This window comes from Zeugodacus cucurbitae, chromosome 2 (genome assembly GCF_028554725.1).
Source record: "Zeugodacus cucurbitae isolate PBARC_wt_2022May chromosome 2, idZeuCucr1.2, whole genome shotgun sequence".
Taxonomy (NCBI): Eukaryota; Metazoa; Arthropoda; class Insecta; order Diptera; family Tephritidae; genus Zeugodacus; species Zeugodacus cucurbitae.
The window spans coordinates 82,586,266-82,600,557 of record NC_071667.1 but is presented as its reverse complement, the minus strand read 5'-3'; the positions used below and the strand labels follow the sequence as shown (position 1 = coordinate 82,600,557).

The window sequence follows — 14,292 nt, the reverse complement described above, 5'->3', positions numbered from 1 at the left end:
CAGATTATGGGACTACCGATGGTTTAAAATTCGTTTTTTATAATGATTATTGACCTTACAACCTTTATTGTTTTCGTAGAAATCCATCGGTTGTACAGAGGGTACCTTAAAGCCTTTCGCTCCCCACAGATTGGAGAAGGTACGACGAAAAATCTAGCAAAGGTACAATAAACTCAAAGTTTTCAAAGAATACCTACGCAAATGAAATTACAGTTAAGACTGATCCTGATCTAATAATGATGTAATAGAAATTGAAAATTCCATTAGTTCTGGCATATGACCCAGATCTGTTAGTTCCCATGTTATGGTTATTAATTATATATTATATAGATTTACTGATTAAGTCAATTTGAATACTCGATTCCAGTTTAAGCTCAGATTTAACCCTTTTAAGGTCTTAATTTTATCTGCAGTTGATTGATTATTGAGCGAATGAGCGGTTGTGTTATTTAAAATCAAGGCAGCATTTTGAAATGTCTCAAACAAAAATCTGAAATTTCAGTTTATTAGTTAACAACAATTAACGCCGAACATTGCATAACTCGCTTTCAAGAGCATTCTGCGAGTGGTAATTAGGTTAGCACAGGCGCATTTAGAACATGTTACGCCATACACGCGTTGAAACATGGCTGTGGCAGGCAGGCAGACGTGTAGCAGGCAACAGTAAACAAGTACAAGCACAACAACAACTGTTTGGCTATCTTACAGGATACAGCAATTTGCGCTCCAAGTCCTTGACGCGATCATTGAATTCCGGCGCATGTTGGCGATAAATGAACAGCGAGTAATCCTCAAATGCTGTCGGATCGTCAGTTTCACGAAGCAACGTGTTGACTTGCAACATTTGCAAGCTCTTGTAAAAGTTCTGCGTCTGTTGGTAACGTTGTTGTCGGCGCTTGCTTACACGCTCCTGGCGATTTTGTTCGATTTCTTGTAGGCGCTTTTGTCGTTCTTCCTAATAATTCGTAATAACAGCAATTGGCAAATTGAGCAGAGGGTCAAAAATAGGGTGTACAGTACAAGTATGCTTATTAAATACAATAAGGAACGTTGCAATTTTGATTACGTATACTGCTTAGAGGGGTGTATGCGCAAACGTAAAGTCAGTTAATCGATATATGAATGGATTAATAATTGTATGAATGTTGTAAAACAGTGACGAACATGATGGCAAAAGCAAACATTTGTATGTGTGGATGTAGGCAGTTTAGTAAAACATATGGTGGGTGGTACGAAAAATGCAAAAACCATGAGAGCACATCAATAACATAGAGTGAATACCTCAGAGTGTAAGTCTGAAATCTCATTTATGACGATGCATGTACTCTGATGATGACGGTCAAGCATAATATGAACCTTATGAAAATAATAATGATACACAAGCGTTTCGGTATGTTTTCCTTTTTCAAATGGCATAATTTACAAATAGTAACCAACATACATATGTATGTGGTCATATATATACATATGTTTGTATGTAAAACTGAAAATATATGTGATTTTTTCTTTTTGATGTTTTATGAGTTTTGAAAAGTGATCATAGCTGGTTGACTAAATACAGCATTAATATTTATTATAAATATTTTTTAAATTGTGTTTTTATCCAGGTGTATTTTGTTTGAAAATTAATTTGTAATGTTCATTATTTTGTTAAAGAAAATTTTAAATTTATTCAAATCACTAAAATCTTTAAATGAATCGAATTAAAAGTGAAAATTTCAAAAACATTCAAAATTAAAAATTTCAAAAAATTTATTACTTTTTAAGTACCCCTGAATGTATGCTTTAACTTTTGCATTTCAAGTTAATTTTTACGTATGTTATGCTATTACTAAGAATTTTGATTGCCGAAATTTTATTTAGATCACTTTTCAATGTCTGAAAATATAATTTACAATAGCATCCTTTATTACCGCAATTGTGGTACTCACAATATTAGCAGCCTTCTCGACATTTCTTCGCTTCTTGGCACGACGTGGTGTATCGGCTTGACCTGCAATGAAGATATTTCAATATTTTTTCATTTCATTACATTTTTCATATTTCATAATTTTTTTGAAAGATATTAGAAAGCTCCTTATTCACATACCTTGTTGTGGCGAACTTCCTGCGCCCGCTGGACTGCCGGCAGCCGGCTCATGCCTGCGCACGCGTTTCACACGCTCCTCATCCAACACCGAACGACGTTGCACCACTTGCGGCACGTCCACCATATCCTGTATGGGACTCTTCGCTTTCGGATATTTCGGTTTGGTTGAAAGCTGCAACAATTTCGAGAAGTCTGGTTGCGCATGCGCATTGTTGAGACGGTATTTTTCGCGCAGTTCTGTAATATCCATTTTGGGATGTTTCAGATACGGCACTTCACCGCGGAACACTTCGCGCACTTGATTCAAATAGTGCAACCAATGACGTGTGTCCACTTTCTCTAGTTCGACAGACTTCTCGCCGCTCATGATGCGTGGCAGTTGATATTCCGCTTCTAGTATTCTGAAGGCAACTTCATTACGTTCAGCGAGCGTTAAGTCACGTGTTGCTGAGTAATCGATTAAGTCCGGCCGAAAACTAAGATTTTGAAATACAAATCGAAATAGAAATTTATGGAATTAATTTAAAAAACATTATATTTATTTAACTACCGGCTAATTAAGGCGCATAGTGATTTTCCATTCTTAAGTATGTCGGCAGGTTCATGTAATTCCTTCACGAAATCGTACATATGCAGCTGAGTGCAAACCCAATGTAGTAAAGCTTCAGGCACAATATCTTAAAGAATCAAGAAATTTATAAAGAAATTGCTGCTGAGGAACGCGGACACCATATTAATATAACGAATGAATATTATTTAGCTTAGCGAAATAGTAATATCACTTGGATTCGGCAGTTACTTTAAAATTCAATTTTATATAAAATAAAATATTAGTAACTGAGAGTACACAAACAAGCAATTGCTATAAAGTTGAAACAAACCAATTTTCAGTGATGAAGAAAAGTGCAGTGGCTAAATATTAAAGACCACTGCGTAAGAGTCTTGTGCCTAGGTGAAGTCAAAAGGATTATATTTTGAGTAAAATTTTTGCATTTATTCATTCATTACAGTTAATATAGCGTAATCTTGACAGTCTGCACTTGCCGTTGAGCTAAGCAAGACATACCTGTACTACGACGGGATTTACGCAACAACGCGGGCGCCTCAGCCAGCGCAGGTGTTGTTATAATTTCGGCTATTGGCTGCTCGAATACTTTTGGATCATCCGAGTCAATGAGCGTTTTCACCTGGTAGGGACTTACAGCAGTGCGATTTAGATTCGGATATCTTGAGGCTGGATCAACTGTGTAGGAGCCTGTGTCACGCTGTAAATTCTCCGGTGTGGTCTGATTGAGTAGCCTACATGGAAAATAAATTTATGTTTTATTTTCGAGTTTACTTTCAAAGTTAAACACAATTGGTACTACTTTATTTCACCTGTAAATACTTTCCCGCTGCGCCACAACGCCCATAATACTATTACGAGGGTTTGACCAGAGTTTGGTCGCATACGCCGCATCCATGCTGGAGAGAAAACCACGCGCACAGCCCGAACCAGTGGGCCAGAAGGGCTCCAGCAAGCTGTCACCCACCAAGCATTGCATCAAACGATGACCGTGGCGTACCATCACACGACAGGATGTCTCCGCGGCGAACATGGATGTGAAATCGAACATGGCCACGTCGGGTTTGCCATAATGATTCACAGCGAACTCAAGATTTGGCATTTGGTACTTTGTGGAGAATTCGGCAGCTTCGCGCGCATAATCCAGCAACTTGTCAGCGCTCACGTTGCCTGAAGCGAGCAGTTCCGCCGGATCAGAGAAATCCTAAAGCAAATTGCAAGTTGTTTGTAATTTCGCATGGAAATTATTCATTCTATCTCACCTGTAATATGACGCCTTTGTCAATGAGACTGTGCTTCTTCGCGGTCATTACAAAATAGTGCGTCTCATCCTTATAATAGACGATATTCTCCAAATCGATACCGGTTCGCTCATAAAGCTCCTTGAAGAAGGACTGATTAAATATGAAGGCCACGCCACTAATCTCCTCCGCTTTAGCCTCTGCCTCTGTTTTCTTATTTATGAAATTGGCCGTAATTGCAATAGCCAGCTTTCCACGAAACTCCTTACGCTTAAATCCTTCCAATGTGTTACGTTTACCATCGGCTCCGATTAAAACATCGAATTCATAATATGAAACCACATGTTCCGCTGGTGTTACCGCCGCTCGCCAGCCAAAGCCATCGCCACTCGGTTCGATGGTCCTCTCAAAGGACACATTCTCATGTATCTCAACACCCAGTAGCAGTGCAACCTTCATTAATATGATTTGCAACTGCCGTATGGATATGTGATCAATGGAACCGGCACAAAATTTTCCATAAAATTTCTTTGCGCCTAAATTCCGCAGATCGGTGATGACAAACGGCCACAAGTGCAGCACATTGTTGCGCGTTATGCGATCGCGCTTCTCCAGCACAACGACTTTGGCACCCAACAATTGCGCCTCAATGGCGGTGCGCAAGCCACATGGACCTGCGCCAATGACTAGCACATGCGTGCCATTGCACGCTGTTCCTTTCGCGTACACGCGATGCGCCGCACGTGCATCGAACTTCTTCCATAGCGCCTGCGCTTTCCACGAACGAATCTTCGCCTTCAGCATCGGATAGAATTCATTGATCGGCGCTGGGCGTAAGCCCAGTATATCGCACATGTCGCGATGCAAACCCAAAATCTGGCGCATTGTCGTTGCGACGCAGAAGAGATCGAAGAGCTCGGAGGCCGCGATGGCCTCCTGCTCTGTAAGGTACTGCTTCGGCGGCTTCGGTTGTGGCATTGTGCGTTGCTGTGTTGGACGACTCATGCTGAAAATGGAAAGAGTGGAAGAAAAGTTGAGAAAAAACTTAATAAAATTTATATTCTTTTTCCTAATTAGCAAAAATTTGTACTGTAACGCTAATGCTAGAGTGGACTGCGCTTTATGGCCATCAATAACTTTTTATAAGGTAAAAGACCCAACCTGTACATGCCCATTTACTGATTGCCGATATTTATCAATGCGACGAAAAAAACAACAATTCGACCCACACCAATATTCCCGCGGAAAAGTGTGTGCCGAAGAATGTAGACAGAACAGACATAAAAATACTGCTTCTTTCGATATTTGCGCAAATTCTCTTTATGCTTTAGGAAGCTCCTCCTTAAAGTGAGTCTAAACATTTCTGATAACTGGCATATCAACCATACCTGAGAATGAGTCACTGACCAACCCAACAAGAAAACGTTGAACCGTTCGAACCATATAAAAAGGAGACAAAGACAAATCACGCACAGAAAAAATACTATGTGTATGCGCATAATAAAAAAAAACAACGGTAAAGAGAGAGAAGCCAGAATACAGCACGAACAAAGCACGAAAGCACATTCATCAAAATCGTTTAAATCCACTTTTAGCAAAATCAAAAAAGCAAAATCTTGAAGACATCACTTAGTAGCCACGCACATTCATTCATTTATCACCGAGACCTTTTGCGAAGGCAGGTCACTAGGTAAAAGGTGGACGCGCAACGCAGTTGAAATGAACATGCATCAGGTTTTTTTTGATAGCGATTCACGCACATGTTTTGACAGGGGATTTGTTGTGCCCCGAACAGTATTAAAACATGTATATACATATAAGAGTACGTTGACCCAATGAACTACAACGGGCCTAGTAGCAAAACCCTTGAACTCTTAAATCAAAGTCAAATATAGGATAGTGTTTAGGGATATTATTTACTTATTAGTATGTATCGAAGTGCTAGTCGAATTAAGGTATCCGGAGGTGCCCGCCGTTATTGAGATCTAATCTTGAAAAGCTAATACTAAAATATAATTAACTTAAAGGCATCGCTGGTAGGCGGTTATTGGGTTTGTTCGATGAAATAATGAAAGAAGTGGGTCTCTTACTTTCCAAAACGGGATCATAAAATGTTTCACAAATTCACAAATTATCGGCATTCTTCTTGCAAACATTTGACAAATTTGATTTAAAGCCCTCGATTAAGGGTTATACGATCGTAGAAACGCGAACAATCGGAAAATTGTTTTCGTAAATCATAATTTAAGGGAGTAAGAGAAGAGACTCTGAACGTATCTTGCAGATAGACTCTAGAAAATCTGTTTGGTGTTTTATCAAAAATCTAACGATCAATAGAGAACCACGATAATCGTTTCTATGTAACCGATATGGAATATAACTGATTCTTATCCAGCCAAAGGCTGAGGCAGCATTTCTAAGAATTATTTGCCATATACATAATTAATATTTGCCGAGGAAACACCATATTATACAATGAAGGAATCGAAGATCTTCCTTTTTCCTATTTCTATGAATTTTCACATTCACTTTAATATAAAAGTATATTCTTATAGTTATTATTCTATGCACAATTTGAGAGCTATTTTTAACAATATTAAAGGGCCGTTCGACGTTCAGAACATAAACAAATTCCATGCGCTCTAATAAGCATATCTACTTACATATAATACTTGGAAGTCAGTCTATACATATGTATGTATGTATGTAAATATATACGATTTAAAATTTGTATTTTTATACCAAATTAGCTACATACATATGTACGAGTAGCGCTGTGGTCATTGAATTTAGTTGGCATGTGCGACGCCCGCTTGGCGCTTGGCGCCCAAGTGTCACATTACCGAATCCTCAAAGGAGGCCAACGCCAAAAACAACAAAAGCACGTTCTACAGCCTTTTGCCGCTCCCAAAATAAGAATGTTTGTGGAAATGCCTTGCCTTATTGATTTTCCCTGCGGAAAAACTCGCAAAATAAAAGAGGTTATTAGAATTTCTTTGCTCCGGCAGGCGTCATATTTGACTTTCGCTTTGTTTCAATTTGCGCATTCTTAATAATATTTTTGTTGGGGCAGACAACAAATGAATGGCACCGAAAAAAAGCTTTTGGCTCTGGTGTAACAGTAATTTGCGCGAGAACGGGGTTGCTTTTGTGTGTGGGTGGTGCTGACGGGTCTGCTGGTGATGATTCATCGTCGACAATAAAATGTGCCATTTCTTAGGTGAAAACTGTGCATAAAAATATACATTTGAATGTATTAAAATTATTTCATAAAAATATATAAAAAAAATTTCTTTGGAAAAGTTCTAATAAAATTTTGAGATTCTAGATGCGTTTTAAAATATGATTAAGGGGCAAACCTAGTGTGAAATTATAAAAAAAAAATTATTTTTTTTGTTCATATTCAAACCGATATCTCAAATAGTTTTTGAGTTATAGCAATTTAAAGAGCAGCCGCTCGGTAACAGTGAAAACGATCATTTTATCTTTAAACGCGTTTTTCTCGAAACAGCATTTTCCGAATTTGCTGCAGTGATTACTCAAAAACAAATGATCCGATCACTATCGAATTTTTTTTACATGTTCTATATATAGTTCTCCGTACAAAGACCTCTCGATTTTTGATCTGATCAAAAAATCGAATTTTGGCAGGCCAAAAACGACCAAAATTTTGAGTAAAATTCGACTATTTTTTTTAAAACGCCGCCATATTGTCAATTTTTGATTTCTTTTTATCGTAGGTCATTGTACAGACAATATTATCTAGTTTAACGAGAATTTTTTTTTTAGATTTCATCCACGGAGAAGGCCGGAATCACTGAAGCAGTGAAGGACCTTTTTTCCCGCCCTTGGAGATCGATTATAACTTAAAAAATATTTAATTTTTTTCTTCAAAAATTTCACTGCATATTCTTGAAACATGTATAAATATATTCTTAAAATTTTGAAATAATTGATAAAGTATTTTTTTAATAAAAATTCCCAAAAATCACCTTTTTTTAGGCCATCACACTAGGTGTGCCCCTTAAGACACTTTAAATACAATTCGTACATTATCTTTTTTAAGTGAATTTTTTTCAAAATCTTCAAACCCAAACTTTTCACTTTGAATGTGGTAGAGTAGAATAGGTAGGATAGAATGTCTTCCTCCAAGTCCCTTGTCAACATTTGGTCTCATGTATCGATGAATTCTTCCCCATCTCATTGAAGGGTTGTATATTATATTAAATTATATATATTTTTGTTTCTCCATACAAAAATGGAAAATTATAAGGAATAATAAAATATGTTTTTTTTTTAAATAAACCATTACACGAACCATTTACGTTTTGTATCTTTTTAACGGAAATATAAATAAAATTTTGAAAAATTAATAATGTTTTAATATTTATTAGGTGTGAATTAATAAATGCATATTCTAATAATGAACAGACATGAGTACAGTCACATTTTCAAACCAATGGTTCAAGGCTATTCGAATTTAAATCAATGAGAAAAATTACAATTTTGTTGCAATGGAGAATTATAAAAGCACACACTCAATACAAGCGACCTTGATTTTGTTTGATTTTTGCGAATGCATTTGGAGAAATCAATTCCACATCCGTATTGCCTTAGATAGTGAAATTATTTCAAAGACATAGATTGTGCAATGATGATTCATAGAGACAATTTTGAAAATAAACATTTTTCGAGAAAAACATTCACTTTTCATTTATAGGTACGCATATGAAAGGAAAACTAATGCAGAAGTATATATAAATATAAAATATTTATTTTAAGCACTTGCACTGTGTCCAAAACTATTTTTATACTATTTAAATAGAGCGCAGAATTGTTAAAAATGTATATGTGAGTATTTTGGGCGCACGATTACATTGATCGAGCGAGTGTTTTCAAGTCTTCCACCATATGTTACAATTGGTGTTTGGGATTGGCAGTTGGCCAAATATATGATAAACGTATAAAATATATTAATTTTGTTTATTATTTTATATTTGCAAAGCTACATTTTAGTTTTTATAAAAATATTATATACACTTTTTCCAGTTGAGAAAAAAGTGTGGGAAAAGCAGAAATTTCATCAAAGCAATTTTGTTAAATAAATATATATATTGACATTAGCAATGTGTACAATGGAAATATATGTATGTATATTACAAATAAACCAAGAATTTACTTCAAAGTCTCTTAATGAAATATCATTAATATAAGCATAGCAAGAAAACCTTTCAGTCTTAATAGTCTGATCTACTCTTCTATACAAACAGAAACTGATAAAACAGAAATATGTTCTATAGAGATCGGTGGTTGTACAGAGAGATATATTTATATGAATATATGCAAAGCTTAGTTATATGAAAGTAATTAATATCTTCAAATATTTTCGAAAATGTATACTTTGTTAAACTACCTTGGCCCTAACTCGTTTAAGTAGATAGACAAACATACATATATTGTATATATCTACTAATTTAATAGAAAAAGTTACACACAAATTTTTAATATGTTCGTGTATGTATTTGGGACACTTATCCCAAAAGTCATGTTTATCATAAATTGATAAAAAAAATGTAGTTCAAAGAAATTAGTTCACACGTGATAATACATACATACCTGTGTGTACATATATTCACACTAATGCCGGGCGATAAGAAAACTGCATGTAAACACTTGAAGAAAGCACAGCAAGTGTTTTTTGGTCGATAAAATATGTCTCTTCATAATAATAATATTTATGTTGTTATTACTGTTGTTTATGGAACAGATGCTTATCGACTGGCATTTGATATTACTTACTTACGAAAAGGTTAAAACTATATAATGATATGGCATGACTTACATATATGTATATATATGGCATGACTATATGAAAATATAGTAGTGGATAATTGTAGACACGTATATATGTATGTTCACATTTGTAGATATGTATATTAAGAAAAAATAGTGATTAAACATTTATGAAGTTTTTTATTGTATATATGCATGGGTATATAGCCGAGTTTATGGTGGGAATCAATAGTCAATAGTCATAGTCATGATGAGTGAAAGTTAATTACTTTATACAAAAAAAAAATATTTTTTTATTTGTGCAAAATAATTTCATTATGAGCTTCTGTATAATTTTTTAAGTGCAATTACAGTTCATATTCATCATATAATAATTTATTTAATTTCTATTTTGTTATAAAAATATTTAATATTCCTCTTCTTTGGTACAAAAATTTTAATTGAAGCGCCAAGAAATTTTTTGAACTAATTTAATTACGATTTAGACTTCCGTCTTCTTTCTTCCTCATGATATTAATATTTGTGTTATTAAAAAAGCAAAATAAATTTGATTGCACAAAAGCAATGTTGTAACTGCCACAAGCTATTGGTGCCAACATTAAGAGCCCTTGTAGCATTGTAGAACGGACGACTAAACAAATATTTTATGCTTGAAAATTCTCTTTCAACACTTAACAAATTTACCAGACCGCGCCACGTCGGACCGGGCGAAATGCTCATATTTCAAATGAGGCGCAAGAGCACCACTGAGCCAAACACAACGACAGACAACTGATTGATATGCTCATCCATATGTAGGGAGGAATTTGTTTTTTTTTTTGTTATAATTTTCAATCTATTCATAGCCGATTTAAAAATACTTAAACGGGCAAATTTGCGGCGCAACAGAGCGAATTAGTTTCGAATTTAGGTGGTTCGATGGCACACAAAGCGACCCTCTAGAGATAACATCACTTAAAGAAACGAGTAAGGTGTAACTATTACAAAAAAAGGAAAAGTAGCCAGTTAACCTACTAGTTAGAAATACTTGAATAGCTTAATTATCGACATCTCCAAGGGTACGAAGGTATTTTCACTCGTGTCTTAGATACCTTCGAAATTAAATACAGCGAAGCAGTTACTCAAAACTCATTTAGAGAAATACAAGAATCCCAGCTGATTATGGTCCCAAAGATTGCCACATATTTCTGCAAAAAATATACATATTCACGAGTAAAAACTAAATAAGTACATTTACTAAATGCTATTGCTTAATTTGTGCATATTTGCGCGACAGCTTTGTGGCACGCCATATTTCATGTGGCTGATCAAAAAGATTACAATTTAGATGCTATTTATTTCAATTCTAAGTCCGAGAAGATTTACATTAAATGCCATGTGTTTTGGCAACGTGCGGAAAAAGTGTGGCATTTTTATGAATTAAAATATTCTTATTTATAATAAATATGTCCGTACTATTTTTGTTTTGCGAAATATTTGTCTGACAGTGTTGGGTTTGTTAGCGAAATTAAATTCAATTCAATTAATTTTGGCTTCCTGCCATCTGTTGAAAGTTCACTTAAAATCAGTATTTTGATTATAACATGTATATACATATACATATACATTTAGACCAATAGAATAGACACTAAAATAATAATTTGGTAGGACGCTTGCGAAAGATACCAGTTTTAATTGCTTTATAGGATTTTAAACAAGAGTTGGCGCCCTGTGCAATTTGATATACATTGTGAAAGCAAACGAGATGTATTCACAAAATAACGGTACTTTTCTTTTTTTGAAAAAAAAAAATTTATTCTGTCGTCTACACCAATCTTGTCGTCTTTAAAATAGTCCTCATTCGATATTATGCACTTATGCCAGTGCTACATCCAAAAAAATTTGACAATTGAACTCTCCAAATCTGTGAAATTTTAAAATTTACAATTCCCGTAATTTTTTGAACACAAGATATAATAACTTTTTTTGGAAAATTTTATTTGGACCAACTTTATTGAAAATTTTGAGTTCAATATTCTTATGAAATATTAAGATTGTTTTTTCCTCAAGTTTTGTCATCAGTTAAACTATTTTTCTTCGAAGTATCTTGAGGTCAAATATTGGAGTTATAATCAAGTCATCTAAAACCGATGTTAAGATGTAGTCGATTTATTTCAAAGTAGTTTTGACCGAATATATTTCTGGAGCTCGATATGGTTTGCCATGTTGGAGTGTTTCGCATTATAGTCTACCATATTTTCATTATTGCTTAAAACTTCTTTGGAGGGATGTAAAGATGTCATGTCTAAAATATTCTCATTTTCCTCCCTGAGTTCATGTGTTGTTTCATCAACAAATTCAAACCTCGGCACATTTAAACTCATAAAAATAAATAAATTTCAAGCTAAGAACTGTACTACAAGAATTGTTTAATTATCTATATCTGCAGCTAAGGACCCACAATTTAGATACATAAGAAAAAAGCGATCGATTCCAGATTGTTCAAATTCAACTTTCAAATGGGCCAAGTGATACTTTCTGGCATACAAGTGTCTCAAACTGACAACTCGAATGCATTAGCCGATCGCAATTGTAAGTATCCAATTCAAACACAGATAATGTCAAGCGTTCAGTTGCGAATGAAAAACAACATAGATTCAACAATCTAATGGCGATCGAAGTCGAAGCAAAGAAAATCACAGCAGCAACGCAAAAGAGTCATAATAATAATGTAATCATGTGTAAATATGTAAGGAGTAGTGCAATCAAAAGAAAAACTAACAACAACCACTTCAAAAACATGTAAGTGCTCGACTATGTAAGTTAGTGGCAAAGATTAAATGCAAATATCGAGCAGCAATTCAAATCGAATTGTGTAACTTATGATGATAAAATTGTGCGAATGAGGCAGCAAACATTTTCATATGCATATAAATTATGTATGTTTGTATGTATGTAAGTGCATGTGGCGGCAGGAAGCACTTTAATTGAATTCAAATCAGCAACGCAACAACAATTCTATTAGGTCGAACAAATCAATTGACGCGCATCGTGTCAGATAACGAATAGTTCTTCCACACTCGTAAGGCTGAGTGCATAGCGGAGCGAATATTAATTAAAATAAAAACAAAACAAAGTAAGTGATAAATAATAAATTTTCTTTCGTGTTTGTAGAGATGGAGTTATTTCCTGATTATTGGTCACATACAATTTTTATGATTTGGAGTCAAACTTCTTCAAAAGTTCAAAGCGCTAAATGTCTTATCTCTAAATATCTGAGAGAGTGTTTATAGCGTCCAATAGCTTCTGAAATCACGAAGCACCACACACTCTTCTATACTGTGTTCCATCACTCATCGCTCCAATGTGCACCCTGCCTTAGACGCGAAATCGCCTATTTGAAATAGAGCTTGTGATGCAACGGAAGAACAATGTAAACGCGTTTTGCTCCAATGGACTTACTGACAGAATACGGCAGATTTTCTTGCAAAATTCTTGCCTCGTTGCCTAAAAGTTTGTTTATTTTCATTCACATAGATACATATATTTCTTGGTGAAGACAACGCCAATGTGTAGACAACACCCCGAGCAGCTGTGTGCAAAACATAGCGCACTTCAGCCACTCTCATTCTTGTTTGTAGTGTCTGGTGTAGTCTATGGTGGCGCTGCCGTTGCCGCTGGTTTTGATGTTGCTGCTGCTGACGGCGCGTGAAAATGCCTCAATCGACGTTTAAGCGGCGCACAGCTAGAATTTAGTGATTTTATTATTACTCGTCGGTGGCTATGTGTTCGTGTGTGTTTGTGCGTTTATTCTTGGCGCTTGGAATTGGGTCACAATTGTACTTGCACATGGCCGTGCTGTTGATGGCTGATGGCGTTCATCAGCAGCGTTCAAAACAGCGAAAGCGTTTCACGCCGGGTAGTTAGTTAGTCAAAGCGTAAACGCTTTAGTGGTCTAGCGAGTTCGGAAATCGTCGAAACAGCATGCGTTATAAAGACAAGCTATAATTTGGAATCGATTGGAAAGCAGTTTCTATCAATTTTCTAGTTTTTGATGATAGAACTGAGCTTGGTGAAGACAGCGGCTACATTCGCGTTGATTGGCATTAGAAATTTTAAAATTTTGAAATATGGGGTTTGGAAAATTGGATGTTCAAGGAATATAAAACTGGAATTAGAAATACTTTGGATTTGGAGTTACATATATATTTGTAATATTTCCAATATAAATCGAGTATTCGTCAAAGCTTGCAGCAAATCATCTAAGATAATATTAAAAGAAAATTTAAATAAACTGGCGAAGTAATTGTTAAAGACAAATAATGATAATAGGCATGTAATATGTATACATATGTATACCAAGCTTTGCCTAATACCATCCTCTCTCTCAGAATAAATGTAATTCTCATTATTCAATTACTGTAGGCAAAGTAATGCATATGATTAAAGATACAGTTAAGAAAAGTATGTACACAAGTCTTTCGTTCATCCTTAGCTCCACAAAGCTATCTATCCAGGCTCATAAATAGAGAGGAAAACGGAGATCTCACTAACAAACATACAAAATATGTGCGCTTGCTGGCCTAGAATCCTTTCGCTTATATTTTTCACGATTCTGTGTTTTA

At 35.2% G+C, this 14,292-nt stretch overlaps 1 protein-coding gene across 21 annotated transcripts in view; it reads right to left on the bottom strand.

Moving 5' to 3' along the window:
- Mical_4 (F-actin-monooxygenase Mical) overlaps nucleotides 1–14,292 on the bottom strand; it is an 80,353-nt gene that overhangs the window by 23,753 nt on the left and 42,308 nt on the right. For 8 of the 21 annotated variants that reach the window (XR_008470592.1, XR_008470590.1, XR_008470594.1 and 5 more), the window contains 7 exons: nucleotides 3,917–4,901; nucleotides 3,467–3,858; nucleotides 3,156–3,388; nucleotides 2,640–2,766; nucleotides 2,090–2,565; nucleotides 1,932–1,993; nucleotides 707–955 (listed from right to left, as the gene is read on the bottom strand). Coding sequence is in view for 6 of the 21 variants with exons in the window: in XM_011196149.3 (XP_011194451.2) it covers nucleotides 707–955; nucleotides 1,932–1,993; nucleotides 2,090–2,565; nucleotides 2,640–2,766; nucleotides 3,156–3,388; nucleotides 3,467–3,858; nucleotides 3,917–4,901; nucleotides 5,057–5,070 (2,538 nt within the window). In the remaining 15 variants the exon portion in view is untranslated. Of the gene's footprint in view, nucleotides 1–706; nucleotides 956–1,281; nucleotides 1,357–1,732; nucleotides 1,879–1,931; nucleotides 1,994–2,089; nucleotides 2,566–2,639; nucleotides 2,767–3,155; nucleotides 3,389–3,466; nucleotides 3,859–3,916; nucleotides 4,902–5,056; nucleotides 5,655–14,292 lie in introns of those variants that run through there. The other 13 variants (XR_008470598.1, XR_008470599.1, XM_011196149.3 and 10 more) reach the window with 8 other exon arrangements.